Source organism: Phocoena sinus, chromosome 1, assembly GCF_008692025.1.
Source record: "Phocoena sinus isolate mPhoSin1 chromosome 1, mPhoSin1.pri, whole genome shotgun sequence".
NCBI lineage: Eukaryota > Metazoa > Chordata > Mammalia > Artiodactyla > Phocoenidae > Phocoena > Phocoena sinus.
The window spans coordinates 107,574,950-107,590,740 of NC_045763.1; the positions used below are offsets into that span (position 1 = coordinate 107,574,950).

General features: G+C 37.6%; 1 protein-coding gene across 1 annotated transcript in view; it reads left to right on the plus strand.

Moving 5' to 3' along the window:
- Positions 1-15,791, plus strand: part of LOC116752630 (myomegalin-like) — a 225,454-nt gene that overhangs the window by 153,257 nt on the left and 56,406 nt on the right. The window contains 5 exon segments of the mRNA XM_032629403.1: positions 993-1,084; positions 5,291-5,407; positions 5,801-5,938; positions 7,169-7,281; positions 8,656-8,783. Coding sequence (XP_032485294.1) covers positions 993-1,084; positions 5,291-5,407; positions 5,801-5,938; positions 7,169-7,281; positions 8,656-8,783 — 588 coding nt within the window.

The window sequence follows — 15,791 nt, forward strand, 5'->3', positions numbered from 1 at the left end:
ACACACACACACACATATATCTCCATTTGATGCTGATTCCTCTAATTCCAGTTAAACAATACAAGTTCTTTCTTTCCATTATTTTGTATTTGTATCTGCCTTCTCCCAACATTGAGAAACCTGGTTACCTGTAACATCACTATATTTATACATTTGCATAGTACACAAAAATAGTTTCAGAATGGCTACATGAATACCACCATCAACACTAAATCTATTAAATAATGTTTAAAATTTCTTTATAATTCTTTTTATCCTTAGAATATTTCCCACCAAGGGTGTACTGAGTTCAGAAATTATTTGGATTAATTTTTTTTATTATCTTCTGGGTGGTTATCTTGTCAATTTGCTCTTTAGTTTCATTTATTTATGTTAGTATTCAGCGTTTGGCTTTTGCTTCCTCATTGTGGAAACTAACTTTACACATTAATAATAAAACATTAACGTGCTTCAAAGCTCAAAAATATAGAAAAGTGTACTCTGAAGTCCCATCTACTTCCCTGTCCTTTCTCTGCTATTTTTACTCATCCCCTGAAGACAACCAGTTTCATTTCTGAGGTATCCTTCCTGTGTTTCTTTTTGCAAAAATAAGCAGATGAATTCTATGTGTATATGTGATGTGTATGTGTATGTTCTTATTTCCCCTTTTCCTAATATAAAGCATACTTAACTAGATGTATTCTTCTGTGCCCAGCTTGTTGTACTTAATATCTTGGATATCACTCCGTATAACTTCATTAAAGATATTCCTCATTCTTTTTTACGGCTATATATAGTATTTCACTGTGTGGATATACTGTGCTTTATTCATTCTTTTATAGGCTTGTAGGTTGATTGCAGTATTTTGCTATTACAAATAATGCTGCAAGGAACAACCTGTGCATATGTGTTTTGTTGTTGTTGGGTTGTATCTTAAATTCCTTAGAAACAAGGCAGCAAAGGTCACATTATGTTGATACTGATTATAACTAGCATTATGTATTCATTTTTAGGAGACTTGGATACAGTTGCAGGGCTGGAAAAAGAACTGAGTAATGCCAAAGAGGAACTTGAGCTCATGGCTAAAAAAGAAAGAGAAAGTCGGGTGAGTTTTCTTGTTAAGCCTAATTTCTTAATTCCTGTTTTTTTCAAAATACTTCATATTTAAAAGAGTAAAATTCTCCAAGTATAATATCTGGGTCCAAATGCAAGTTGAGCCTTTTTTCTTTCTGGAGAAAATTAGAAATCCCTTTATATACACATTTCTCACCAAGATGCTCTTGTTATTTATAATGGGGATCATTAAAACTTTTTAAGTGCTGAAAAAACACAGCTTTCTCTGCCCATTGCTAACTGGAATAAAATAATTACAAAGGACTTGTGAAAAAATGAAGTGCTACATAATTGCTGCTTAGAATTATGACATTAGATCCATGAAATTAGTTTTAGAAACATGGAACAAGAGAAATTTGAGAAGGACCCACTTTTATTGAGTACTTGCTATATGCAGTGCACTGTACTGGATGCTTAAATTAGCACTAATACAGCTCTGCTGAGTAAGTCATATTGGCCCTATTTTATAGATGAAGAAGCTGAAACACTGTTTTAAAACCTGGAGGTGGGGAAGAGTTATATGGCTATAAAATGCTAAAGCTAAGATTAAAACTCAAGTCTTTTGTGACTCAAAACACTTCCTAAGAAGTCATTTCCTGGAGCAGATAATTTTTCCCATTCATATGTTCTATTTCTAGCAATAGAGGTTTCATCAATTTTCTTAGAAGAGGCCTCTCAGCCTTACAGAATCCCTTCCGCTTCTTCTTCCCTATACAGCTGGTTGTTTGTACTATGATGTAGAAGAAGCATTAGGTCCACAGTATAGAGTTATAGACTAAAACTGAAAGCCTTTATGTAACTATGGCCTCCATTTTAGATCGGTCAGTGTCATGAGTTCCTAAATTAAGTTTAGCTGGCTGGTCTGTATAGCTCCTCAGTTTTGTTCTACCTCTTTGTCATAGTTACATCTATAATATAAAACCTGCATTCATATTTGTAATGAAATTATCTTATTGTACCTCTAATTTCTCTTTTCATTACCATATTTCTCCTTACAGAGTTATATGAATCAAGTTTTGAGGATATGAAATTGTGTGGCATTTAAAAAATACTAGTTTAAAAAATCCCCTAGTTCCCCTCCTTTTTCTTGGTTCTGCCCTAGCCACTATCATGTCAGATAATTTAGTTTCCACATGCCGTTCCTATTTATCTCACATATATTCAATTAAGAGTAATGTTACTTTTGGTTTTGTCCTGTTTTCAGGATCCTAAAATTATAATTACTATAAATGATATTTTGAAGAAAAATATTTAAAAGAAAAAAATCGGTATTTTGAGTGAGTTATATTTAGCTCTATTGCTTACGTCTGTATGTTCTTAATCAACTACAACTTCTCAACTCAATGCTATGTATTTTTATTATCACATTTCCTCTAATATTAGGTATTTACCAAAGCCATATAGATTTTCCCAGATTTTTCAACATTCCCCCTACTCCCTTGAGATAATAGTAGTGGTGGTAATTATAGTTATCATTCACTGATTGCCTGTTCTGTGCCATGCATTTTAATACATTTTCTCTATTCTCACATAACCCTGAAAAGTAGATATTATTCCCATTTTACAATTGAAGAATCTGAAGCTCAGTTTAAATTGCCTTGTTCGGGAGATTATGCCAAGATGTAAGACCCATGTCTATCTGACTGCAGACCTTTAGCATGCTGCAATAATGTTTTTTCTTCATGTTTTCATGTTTCTTCAATGGTGCAACTACCTCGATAGAAAATGGCAGAGGTCTCTGAAGAGCGCCTAATAATTAAGAGCACCCCTTTTTCCATACCCAAGATCTGAACAAAATGAGAAATGAAATAAAATAGTGGCAGGTAGTTTGGTACTTTATCAACTGTATTACTGATAAAGGCTTACATAGAGAATTTAATGCAAGAACCAAGTGGGCCTGCTGGCCAATCCCCAGAATTAGGTAGATTTATCTGCCCAGACAGGCAACGCTGGGCCTCAGCAGACCATTCTGCGTGGTGGGGAAGAGCTTGCCTTTGGAGAAGCAGTGGCTTCCTACAGGCAGCTGTCTCCCAAGAAGAGGAAAGGTGGAACTAGGTCAAGCTTGCTTGGTTTATTCTTCCCCAGTCTACTGTTAAGTCCCTTTGCCTGCCCAGGGTTGAGTGAGTAAAGGGGTGGAGAGAGGTCAGGAGTTACAGTAACTGAGCTCCTTCAACAAGGAAGGAAATATGAGGAGAAGCATTTCCTCCTAATCTGCCGCAGTAGCCCAGAATCATCAAATACCTTTGTATAGTTATAAACCATCATAAGTCCACACAGTGATTCTATAAGCATTGATGGAGTTAGAAGATACACAAGTAGGACTTCCCTGGTGGCACAGTGGTTAAGAATCCGTCTGCCAGTGCAGGGGACACGGGTTCAAGCCCTGGTCCAAGAAGATCCCACATGCCGCGGAGCAACTAAGCCCGTGCGCCACAACTACTGAGCCTGCGCTCTAGAGCGCGCGAGCCCAACTACTGAGCCCTCATGCCACAACTACTGAAGCCCGCGTACCTAGAGCCCATGCTCTGCAACATGAGAAGCCACCACAATGAGAAGCCTGCGCACCTCAGTGAAGAGTAGCCCCCGCTCACCACAACTAGAGAAAGCGCACGTGCAGCAATGAAGACCCAACTCAGCCAAAAATAAAATAAATAAGTAAATTTATTAAAGAAAAAAAAAAGATACACAAGTAAAATTTTTATTGCTTATAACTTACATTTTATATTACTTAAGGAAAAAGGTGCTGCTTCCTTTAGGAGGCTTGATTACACCCTAAACTAGCTGTGTGTCATCCATCTTCACTTGTCACAACTACTTTAAAAAAATTATCTCAAAATATTTCCTTAAAATGTTGACTTTCAAATAACTTGCCATTACCATGAAGCATATAAGACATAGTCTGGTGGCTTTGAGTCTACTTCCTTGAGTTTACATTCTGGATCTACCACTTACTGGCTCTGATTTTGAACAAGTTCCTTAATTTCTCTCAGCCTCAGTCACCTCATCTGTAAATTGAGGAGTAGAAGAGTAGTTATTCTGTAGGGTTGTTGGGAGGATTCACTCATTCTTTCATTCATCAGCTATATAGGTACCTTCTCTAAGCCAGGGCAAGTGGCAGGGATGAATAGGGAACAAAATCAACAAAGTCTCTGACCCTATGTAATTAATTCCTACTGGGGAGATTCAGACAACAAATAATACAATTACAGATTGTCATAAGCGATATGAGGGAAATAATAGAAAGTAACATGTATGGGACCATTTGAGATAGAATGCTAGAGAATGCTTCTCTGAGCAGGTGCCGTGTAAGCTGGGACTCGAGGATGAGAAGGAGGCAACTCAGGAAGATATTTCAAGCAGAGGGAATAGTAGGTGCAAAGGCTCTGAGTCAAGAGAAAGTCTGGTATTCCTAGAACAGAAAAAGTCCAGTGTGCCTATGAGGTAGAAAACGGTTCATACCGAGGTTGAAAAAGTGGACAGAAGTCAAGTCATTAGGTTTGTTAAAAGGATTAAGTATATACAAAGTATTTCTTATAAGGCCTGGAACACAGTAATAAGCACCTGGTAAATGTTAGCAGCTGTGGAAATTATCATGATTTTTAGTGAAATTTGTCGTAATCGAATATTTGGCTGTCATTTTCTGGTGAGGAGAGATGGAAGATACAACATTGAACGTTTAGGGCCTACAGTGTTAACTTTTGGTAGGACTTCTTCATAGGTGGTGGTGTGTTCTTCCATCAGGAGGTGTGTAATGTTTGGTGATCTCTTGTGATATTGATGATTGATGCCTCTATTAATTCGTTAAGGCTTGCAAAAATGGAGATATTCTGTCTTTTTTTTAATCTTTTAGCTGAAATACTTATGTAAAGAAAAGCATCTATTCTTGCGTCTGCTAATGGTAACCCATTTTTTAAAGTAGTATAATAAACTCATTAATTAAACAAATTTGGTATGTTTTGTAGTGCTAACAAAGATGGAGGATATCATTAGAACCACATTACAACTTCCCATGAAACACCCTTTAGTACTGCACAGTGCAGTCTATTGATCTGATCCAGTAGCGCACTATTCATGCTCTAGTTTCTATTTGCACTACTGGCTGATAAGATATGGGAAAGCATTTGCTTCAATGTTAGAATGTAATTGTGACACATGTTGTTTCCTCTACCCACTGACTTCAGGATTTCTTTCTCCACAGATGGAACTCTCCGCCCTCCAGTCCATGATGGCTGTGCAAGAGGAAGAGCTGCAGGTGCAGGCTGCTGATATGGAGTCCCTGACCAGGACAATACAGATTAAAGAAGACCTCATAAAGGTCTTTGAAAGCTTTTTAAAGACTATTGGAAATGATTACAGCTCAGAATACCTGTAGGGCATCTTCAGACAACACTTGGATACATTGAGTCTTCTTATGCACTGTTAGTTTGAGCCTCTTGATATTGCCATATTCTCTCTGGTTTATGTCAGAGTTGCTAAGATTTCATAAAGAAGCTATTGTTACCGTCATACGGCTTATTAATATCCCACTTAAAGTATAGCAAACTATTTCGAGAGATTTGTTACTTTGTTCCTGTGCTGAATAGCGTTTTTATTACTTATTGGGTTGGCCAAAAAGTTCGTTTGGGTTTTTCCGTAAGATCTTATGGAAAAACCCAAACTTTTTGGGCAACCCAGTATTTTTATTACTATACTTGTTTTTGACTTTTAGGACCTGCAGATGCAGCTGGTTGATCCTGAAGACGTACCAGCTATGGAACGCCTGACCCAAGAAGTCTTACTTCTTCGGGAAAAAGTTGCTTCAGTAGAATCACAGGGTCAGGAAACTTCCGGAAACCGAAGACAACAAGTAAGTTATTGAATTACAAACCTTATTTTTTACTGTGAGATAAACAATTGAACAAGCCGTCAATCTCAATTATTTTTGAAGGTGTCTGTTGATGGAATTTCATAGAAAATCTGTGCTCTAAATTTCCCTGCCTTGGTCAGTAGCAACCACAGATGCTTTTTTCTCACACGTGTAGTTCCTTTGTAACTGCTGCGCCATATGTGACCTCTCTTTAATGCCAAGCTTCTTAAAATGACCTGTTTGCCTGTACTCCTCCCTGTCTCCACTATCATCTCTCTCACTAACTACTCATCTCATTCCAAGCTAGCTTTTAACTCTACCAGTTCACTTAAATAGGTCTCTGCGGTTATGCACTATCGTAGCTCATCTTCTTTATAGCGCTTACTGTAGCTCACAATGACATGTGTCTGTGACTCATGAATATCTTTTCCCCCCACTAGATAGTAAGCTTCTCCTTAGAACAGAGTCTGGCACATAGAAGGTGCCCAATAAATGTTTACTGAATGAATGAAGAGTACTAGTAAGTCCTATTGTATGTTTCCCTCTTGCCCTTCCTTGCTTTCTCTCCCACTCCTTCTTCTTGGCCTCTTTCCTGTCCTTCTGGCTTCGCTCTCCTCTTTCTTCTTCTTGCTCCCATATTTGAATTCTGCCTGATAGAGGTTTTCTTTTTTTTAATTAATTTATTTTATTTTATTTATTTTTGACTGCATTGGGTCTTCGTTGCTGCGCATGGGCTTTCCCTAGTTGTGGCGAGCGAGGGCTACTCTTTGTTGTGGTGTGCAGGCTTCTCATTGTGGTGGTTTCTCTTGTTGCGGAGCACGGGCTCTAGGCGTGCGGGCTTCAGTAGTTGTGGCCCGCGGGCTCAGTAGTTGTGGCCCGCGGGTTCTAGAGTGCAGGCTCAGTAGTTGTGGCGCACGGGCTTAGTTGCTCCGCGGCATGTGGGATCTTCCTGGGCCAGGGCTTGAACCCGTGTCCCCTCCATTGGCAGGCGGATTCTTAACCACTGCACCCACCAGGGAAGCCCCCGATAGAGTTTTAAAGGTAAAAAAGGATAATATGGCATTGACTTGAAAACTGTAACATGCTATATATAGAAAGGTTAAGTCAGTAATGAGATAGTGAGCTTTTTGAGTCATAGCTCATGCTAATACATTCTTTTGGTCTCTTTCTCAGGATTAACTGTGGCTTCATGTCTCTATTTGCATGTTGCTTCTATTCTTTTTCCCTCAGTTGCTGCTGATGCTAGAAGGACTGGTAGATGAACGGAGTCGGCTCAATGAGGCCTTACAAGCAGAGAGACAGCTCTATAGCAGTCTCGTGAGGTTCCATGCCCATCCAGAGAGGTAAGAGAGTGACTGCACTGTTTTTCCTTTTATTCCTCATTAAGTGCAGATGCTTACAGTATACAAGGAGGGAGAAAAAGAAAATCACAACTGGGACTACCCGACTTGTCACTAGTTGTAGGGATTGCTCTGAGCCTCAGTGTCTAAATCTTAAGTCAGAAGTAGCATCCATTTCGTGTAGCTATTGCAAAGATCAAATGAGGAGACATGTCAGGTGTCTAAAATAATGCTTGCGTATAGTAAGCACTCATTGTATGTTTCTTTCCTCTCTCTAATCCATGTCCTATTATTAAAGGCTGCTTCATTATAAGACTGTAAAGGGCACTGATACTCATTGAATATAACTGAAGAAGATATAATTGTTATGGCTAATATTACCCCAGGATTACTCATAGCCATCATGATGAATCTATTTTCCTGTACCTCTTGATTTTTGGTCATGTATATTATATCCTTCTGGTTCATTTTATATTCCCTTAATTTTTTTTTTCTTATTCTGCCTTCCCTCGTAGCCCCTTTCTCTCTTTCCTAATTTTTATTCTTTTACTATTCAGTTTTTTCTAATTTATTTTTTTTTTTTTTTTTTTTTTTTTTTTTTTTTTTTTGCGGTACGCGGGCCTCTCACTGCTGTGGCCTCTCCCGTTGCGGAGCACAGGCTCCGGACACGCAGGCTCAGTGGCCATGGCTCACGGGCCTAGCCGCTCCGCGGCATGTGGGATCCTCCCGGACCGGGGCACGAACCCATGTCCCCTGCATCGGCAGGTGGACTCTCAACCACTGCGCCACCAGGGAAGCCCTCTAATTTATTTTTGAGTTAAAAATTTTTTTTTTCTTTCTCCTTCAAGAAAATGAAGGCAGAGGAAAGGTAAAATAGGACCATGTGTGTTACTTTATAAAGAATCTCTGCTTCTTTGTGAACTGGATTCTTTTTCAGAGCACTGTCAGTTTTCCGTAACAAATGAGAAAACGAGTATCTTCAGTAGCGACCCTACTTGGCTCAATATCGATTCAGTTTGCATTTAGTTTTTACTGGGTTTTGACTTTTCAGAAACTAACGCTTTTAGTTAAAAAATGAAATTTCTCTTAGTGGGCTATAATGGTGTGAGATAAATATTAGGAACTATAATTTTATGTCAAATTGGCCCAGAATCTAGGATAAAGGGACAAACTTTACAGAAAACAGGCCTTGCTAATCTACCAGCATTGAACACAAGGGCCACAATAAAGACCACATTCATTTACTGTGTCCTAGAGAACAATTACTCCAAAAGTCTCATGGCTCAGAGTGGCACTGATGGCTCTTTGGAAGCATCTCTGGACTCATTACATTGATGGCTAATCCATTTTCCTTCCATGTATGGCATGTTTAATCAGCTCTGAGAGAGACCGAACTCTGCAGGTGGAACTAGAAGGGGCCCAGGTGATACGCAGTCGGCTAGAAGAAGTTCTTGGAAGAAGCCTGGAGCGCTTAAGCAGGCTGGAGACCCTGGCCGCCATTGGAGGTGGGGAACTGGAAAGTGTGCGAGTTCGTCACGAGCATGCCTTCTGAGCACTGGCGGGTCAGACTGCAGCCCGGGATGGAGACTCTTGTTTGCACTAACCAGAGAGCCTTGTCTGACTTTGGCAGAATTAAACAGTGACTTACTAATGATAGAACTGGTACAAGTAGCATCAACTACAAAGTGAAACTCACTTTAGTCTACCTGTATTTCACTGTACATAGCTGTCTCCAAGTTGAATCGTGGAGGTTACAAAGTATATTTGCACACTATTAACCATTCCATTTTAGTTTTCCCACCTGTTTTCATTCTTTTCCCCAGCCCTTCCTTCTCTTCCCTCATCCCTTCTACAGGCCAATAAAGTTTATTCCTCCCTCACTTTCACAATCCATTTCATATGTTCCATATCATATCATAAATGCATGCGTGTGTATTATTTTTGCCATTCAATCAACTCCTGCTCTTTGAGTGAGAGCAATTTTTTAATCAAAGTTTCAAGATAAGAGAGAGATAAGAGATTGAGACTCTATAAGAATGACTTTGCAAAAGTGGTATAATCCTTATCAGAAGGTAACCAAACCCAAGTCTTGCAATAGAAGACTGAAAGTATTCGGAAGGCCAAGTTAAAGAGCAGAGGCAAAGACTGTTAAAGTGTTTATAGTAAACCTTTACCTCTAATATTGTTTCAGAGTTGATTATTGAATGACAGCGAAATTAGATTAGGTGCAGATTAGATTCCATTAAAATTTTTTTCTTTAAACTAAGGGTATAGTATTTAGTCAGAACACAACTTTAAGAAAGCTCCCAAGTCTTCGAGAGTCAGAATTCTCTATATAAAAAGATAATTTCAAACGTAATGTCCCCCTTTAAGTTCAGTATTTCACCAAATAACTCATTATGACTAGAAGAAAATATTTCTTGTATTTTTTTCATTTGGTAATGGCACTAGATGGAGTCCTGTATTTTTTACTTTTTAGTGCTTTTGCATTTCTCCATATTACAATAAGTAATAGGCTTCTGGCTTTGATGTGTTTGAATAGTTTAGAAAGAAATGTCGCAGATCTTTCTAGGTTTCGGTCATTGTCTCAATGCTTTCTTATTTCAACATGACAGATGTAAGGAAGGGGGCCCTTGAGATTATACTTCTGGTATCTTAAATGTCAAGAGTATAAAAAGTAACCAAGTTTACTTTGTAGCCTTGCTAACCCATGAGATTTGTTATTTCTGCTGGAATTAATTTCCTAGATTAGAAGCTCAGGTTTCAGTTTTTAAACATGGAATTTGGTGAATAGGGATTGAGGCTCTTCAGCCCCATAAATGTGACCGAGTACCCTTTCTAAACGAGGTGAAGCACAATGGTTTTTCTTTTTTCCCTCCATTTTTCATATGACACTTTTATTTTTACATTCATGTGTTGACATGGCTTGCTTACCTTATAAATTCTTTCCAAGTTTCTGTAACCTTAGCCATGCCTGTAACAGATAGATCATCTGTCACTCTAAAATGGACAGGGAAGAAAATATTCTACTCGAGAAACACCATGGAATTCTCTGATTAAGTACTGATAGTTTGTAAAAGATTGGTAGCCATAAGCTTTCCTCTTAATGGAAAGCTTTTCAGTTTTATTAGGCTTTGGGTGGTACATGGGTCATTTAAGAAAGGAGATTGGAAATATAAACAGAATCATCCATTTTTTCTTAGTCTTCCAATGTTTAGTGACCCTTTCCTGCACAAAGCTCTGTAACATTGTAGAAGTAAAGAGGAGGGTAATCGAGCTGTAGAAATATCACCCCACCAAAGGCTAGCCTGTCATATGATTACAAGGCATTTAAGAAATTCCTTTCCTTATTTTTACTAATAGACCAATGACACTTTCTAAGTTTCCTATTAAGATTCAACCATGGGTGATATTTGGGTTCTAATGGCTCACAGTGATTACAGTAATTTATGTAAACTACTACTTCTGTCATTCTCCAACGAGAATAGGAATTTCCCTTGTTATCTTGAACAGTTGCTAAATGTTAGAAATATTAAGGTTGTGGGGTGAATAATGAGAAACTCAACTTCCTACTGGGCAGTGAACAAAATACGTAGATTGGGGGAGAAAGTGAGTGAATTGTAGTCCTGATTTGGATCTTGAAAAGACAGAGTAACTTGTACTATAGCTACTTACCTTTGATATTGGTCCTTGGGAAACATTTTAGAAAATTAGGTGATTTAGTGGCACAAGAGAAATTAAAAGTTTGGTCTTGATAATGTAGATGTGACTAAAATCTGGTACTGACTTTCTGGTCTGTATAGCTGGAATGAGGCTTACAAACAGTGCTAACTGGAGAGAGCTTGCTGGTCTAACAATTTTGTGTGGTGATTTGGCATCTTATTAGAGAACATGATTCTAATGAACTTTGTTCTGTATCCCACAGATAGATGATGTTTTGGACACATCATTCATATAATCATATTTAGCATGCTATAATATGATTCCATTCTCTCTTCAGGGGCACAGTCATTTTCTCTTACTGAATTATTCTACTTTTGCCAGGCATTTTTCAACCTTACAATAATTTTAGATAAAGCATTGTGTGCTTATAGAACCTTGTGCTTGAATAAAAAGCGTGAACGAAAATGAAATGAATTCTCACTCAGGCTATGCTTAATTGGAAGCATAGAACTTAAATTGAGAAAAATGCGTATTGATGGATTTGGTCTTTCTCACATTTCCTTTTTGATTGTAATGGTTGTAAGAGGTCAGGGTAGTTGAAGTCTATAGTCTTTAGAGCTAGAGAGTTGAAAAGGACCTCCAAGAAGATTTATTTAATGAGTGAAATGGAGTCCTTTTGACAGATATTTCCCCTAAACTCTTTTCTATTACAGGTTTAAACTGTATCATTGAAGTCTGGTGATTGTTAGTGCCTAGTATAAATCGACATTTTTCTGGTGTTCTCTTTTTAGCTATTTAGCCAAGTTATAACTTTTTCTGAAAAGGCCTGATGGGACTATTTTAACATTGTCAACCTTTTACTTTGATGAGGTGTACTTCTGTCCTTATCCCCCCTGACCCAACCCTCTCCCACACCCACGTCTCTTCATTCAGTTGTGGATGATAGCAACATTTTTGGTTCCTCCTTCATATTTTTAAAAGATTTGTCTTGGTCATTATGTATAGTGAGAGATCTGTTAAAGATCAAGAAAATCTTAACCTGGATAGGATATTAGATCCAAGCCACGAGTTTCCTTAGGAGATCCTTTCGTTTATTCTCCTTGCACAGATTATACATAAATGGCAGATATATACAAAAGACCTATCAGTTTTATGCTTACTTAGGCTTCTAATTCAGTGTCTGGTTGAGAGGTTTGGTTCATAGCTTCAAAACAGTTCAAGAAAGTTGATTTCAGTTCTCTCTGCTTCAGTCTTCTCGTTGGATCTAGAGTCTTCTGATTACGGAAAGAAGGAATAGATCAGATTACACCCCAAATTGCTCCTTTCATTGAGGAATAAATGTTGACTGACCTACCTAAAGTCACTTCCCTTTGGACTGTAAGCCCTAGAGGAAACTATAATTTAATACCTTTGCTTTCCTTGAGCTAGTATTGGAAAACTCTAGTTCCTGTTGTTAGGATAGAGTTACTGTTCTCTGGTTTCTTGGTCTTTTTATTTGAAAAAGTCACAGACTCTTCATGTCCCTGAAAAACTCAAGTTGCCTCTTCAACTAGGGTCTCAGTAGTAATTCTAGAGGCCTGCAGGCAGTGTGCAGGGATATATGACAAACTTCCTAGGGAGTCGGGAAGGAATACAGTGACCCACACACTTTTAAAGTCCATTTTCCATCCTGCCTTACAGAAATGGCACTAGAGGTGGGATAAATGAAGTTAGCTTTCTTTTTTAGATACTAACATCCTCTGAGATACAATCATATAGAGTATTTTCTCATTTCTCTTTGGGGTAGAGCTCAGAGAGCTTTTCTTCTCCCTTTGGTAGTATAGAACCATTTGTACTGTAGAAAGAATAGCTGGGAATATGGAGCCGCATATAAGGCAACCCAATTAAAAAACAGAAGGAATGAGTCAGTGGGACAGTACATCAGAGTGATTTCTGTGGGGTAATAGTTTCTGCATCTTAATGCTTTTTGGACTATGGATTTAAGCCACCCTCCCACTAGACTTTTGGAGCAATAACTTTTTTAAGCCTTTTTTATTATGATTGAAAGACTACCATGTTGCTTTTAAGTAGTTTGAGTATTGACAGAAGGTAAGTTCTCAACTTCTTTCTATGTAATCACTGAGCCAGGATGAATTTCCCAAAGAAATTTCCCAAATAAAGCAAATTTATAATTTGCTTCCAACAAAGGATGGGAAGTAGAAGGGACACATAAAACTGTAGAGCTGACAATACTAATTTTATCAGATTTCAAATAAGAATAATTAAACTTATAAAGTGACATACTAATTCTTTTTGGATTACTTTCCCTTTTTGTTGTTTAAAGTCAAATTCCAGAAATAAAAATCTTTATCATACTGTTTTCTTCTTGCTAAAGCTGGAAGGATAAAATAGAAAGTTCATCAACATCAGAAAATGTTTGATCTAAAGTAATATGAAGAGTAGGGTTGTTAATTAAGTACATGAACCAAATGGACTTCCTTGTTCCCTCTGAGAACTCATGATTGTCTAGGAAATGCATGTAGGTTTGTTTTTGGTATATTACATGAGTACACAGTGCTTCCTTTTGCAATTATCAAAACCACTGCTCTGAAATACCAACCTGTCTCTCAATCTGTGAACTTTAGAGGCATGTATATATACAAGTATGTTTTATAAACCATGAATTTCTGACTGTTTCCATGAAGTACTATCAGTTTGATAATAAAAGCAGGTTTACTTTTACCACTTAAAGTTTTGGTCTTAGGGCTGTTGAGAAAAATTAGAGTGATTCATAACAATTTAAATGAAGAAGGAAGTGATGTGTTAAATAATCCAGTAACGTGGTGGTGCTAGATTATTTCTAGGACTATTTCCCCACCAAAACAAGCTGTAAATATTCATTTCTTCATGGCACTGTGTTGTGTTAAACTGTGTTAACATTTGTGCTGAAATGGAGCGTGTACTTTTTCATATATAAGTGTTAGAATTTCAGCTATAGTTGAGACACAGAAAATTGTCACTGATCCAATAAAATTATCAAAGGCCAAACAGTAACTATTTGGTTTCATTCTTAAAAGATTTATGAGAAAAGTAGAGAAAGCTCCTATCTTTTTTTCTTCCTTATAGGAGAATCAGTCTATTGATTATTGTACTAAAATTCCAAGTCAAATAAGGCTCAGGAAATTTAACTAAAGAAAGGATGAGGAAGAAACCTGAATTTTTCTACTCTCAAGGAAGTGAGACTAAAGAAACAGCGTTATGCTTCCCGCAGAAATGTGAAATGGACTACTTTACCTTCAAAAAGCATTTCTTGCTCTCCTTGCTGAAGGAGAGTAGGAAAGTGGGATGAAAATTTGAGGAGTCCGTTGTTTTGGTGGGTGGTGCTGTCCCTGTGTATATTCCTGGAAAGGCCTGTTTCTTGTGTTCTTTGAGGAAAAAAGAGATCATAAGCAGGAAGAATTCCTTGACATTACAGACTTTTAAGTCACTGAAAACAGTTGCCTTCTGAATTGTAAGCTTGTAAGCTGGAAGGGTACCTAAGAGACATTGCAATTTAAAGACAAAGATATACCATGAAGGGGCTTGACTGCAGACAACAGATTTCTAGCTACTTCAGTTCCAATATCAGAATCTGTCTAGTTAAAGAATTTTATTTCTTGGCAGAAGCTTATGGAAGATTATATGAAATCTTAAAGTTTTCTTATGGTCCAGAAGGGAATGGATGCAGGTAATACTGCAGTTTGATAGGAGACCTTTTTTCTTTGATCCTCTCAAGTAGCATCATAATATTTAAGTAATCAATAGTTGGTTCATGACGTGAACAGGTGAGAGTTCTTGTAATGAGCACATGGCAGAGTGCCTAGGAGTGAAAGTGAGGTGAACCCAGAGGACATAAGAGCCTGGCACTGAGGGAAAAACAGCCGGGCGCTTGTTACTGCAAACTTGTTCGTGCTGTAAAGTTTAGCTCTTTGAATCCCCTTTCAAAATTAGGCAGATAGGACTCCTATGTTCTGAGTAACTTTATGGGAAAATATTACTCCTTTTCTTTTGGTTGTGTATAAATGGCTTAAAAAGGAAGCAATGATGGTAGAGTAGAATTTGGAGAATATGGTCTTGTTGCAGCCCAGTTGGGACTCATTACTGAGAATTAAAATAACACTTCATGACTTTCCCTCAAGGCTTATTTGTGCATGATGGAGTTTTAAGGCAGTTATTATTTAATGATGATGAATCCTATTTGTAAAACCTATTCAAAAGAGTTCATCTTAATCTACTGATAGATCTGTGTTTTTTTCAACTGTCCTGCAAAGTAGGGAGAACATAAGAGTGTTACTTCAAACCTCCTGTTGGGGAAACATATTCAGCAGTGAAGAAGTACAGATAGACTCAGTTAAGATCATCCAGTAAAAACATTAGTTATAGAATTTTCTTCTGCTGAGTACTTTTAGGTTCTACGGTCTTTTTCTACCCTCAACTTTTCAGCCCATAGACCAGTTTACCAACAATAATTTAAAACAATAATAATAATGCAACATACTGAGAACACAGTATATGCCAACCACTATTCTAAGCCCTTCAAAAGCACCAAACCCTTGAAAGTTGACAGGTTTATGGAGTGGATATTACTATTAACCCTAATTAATAAGTGATGGAACTGAGTTACAGAAAGGTGGTGATTTGTCTAAAGTCACGTATCTAATGATGGGAGCAAAAATCTAACCTAGACAATCTGGCTCCAGAGTCCATGTTCTCAATAATTATGCCATCCTCAATTTAGAAAGCACAGAAGTATGAATTTTTGCCTCAATGATGAAAATAAAGACCTTATTTTTACATACCACTTACATTTTTGCCCAAGGATTTTATAGTAT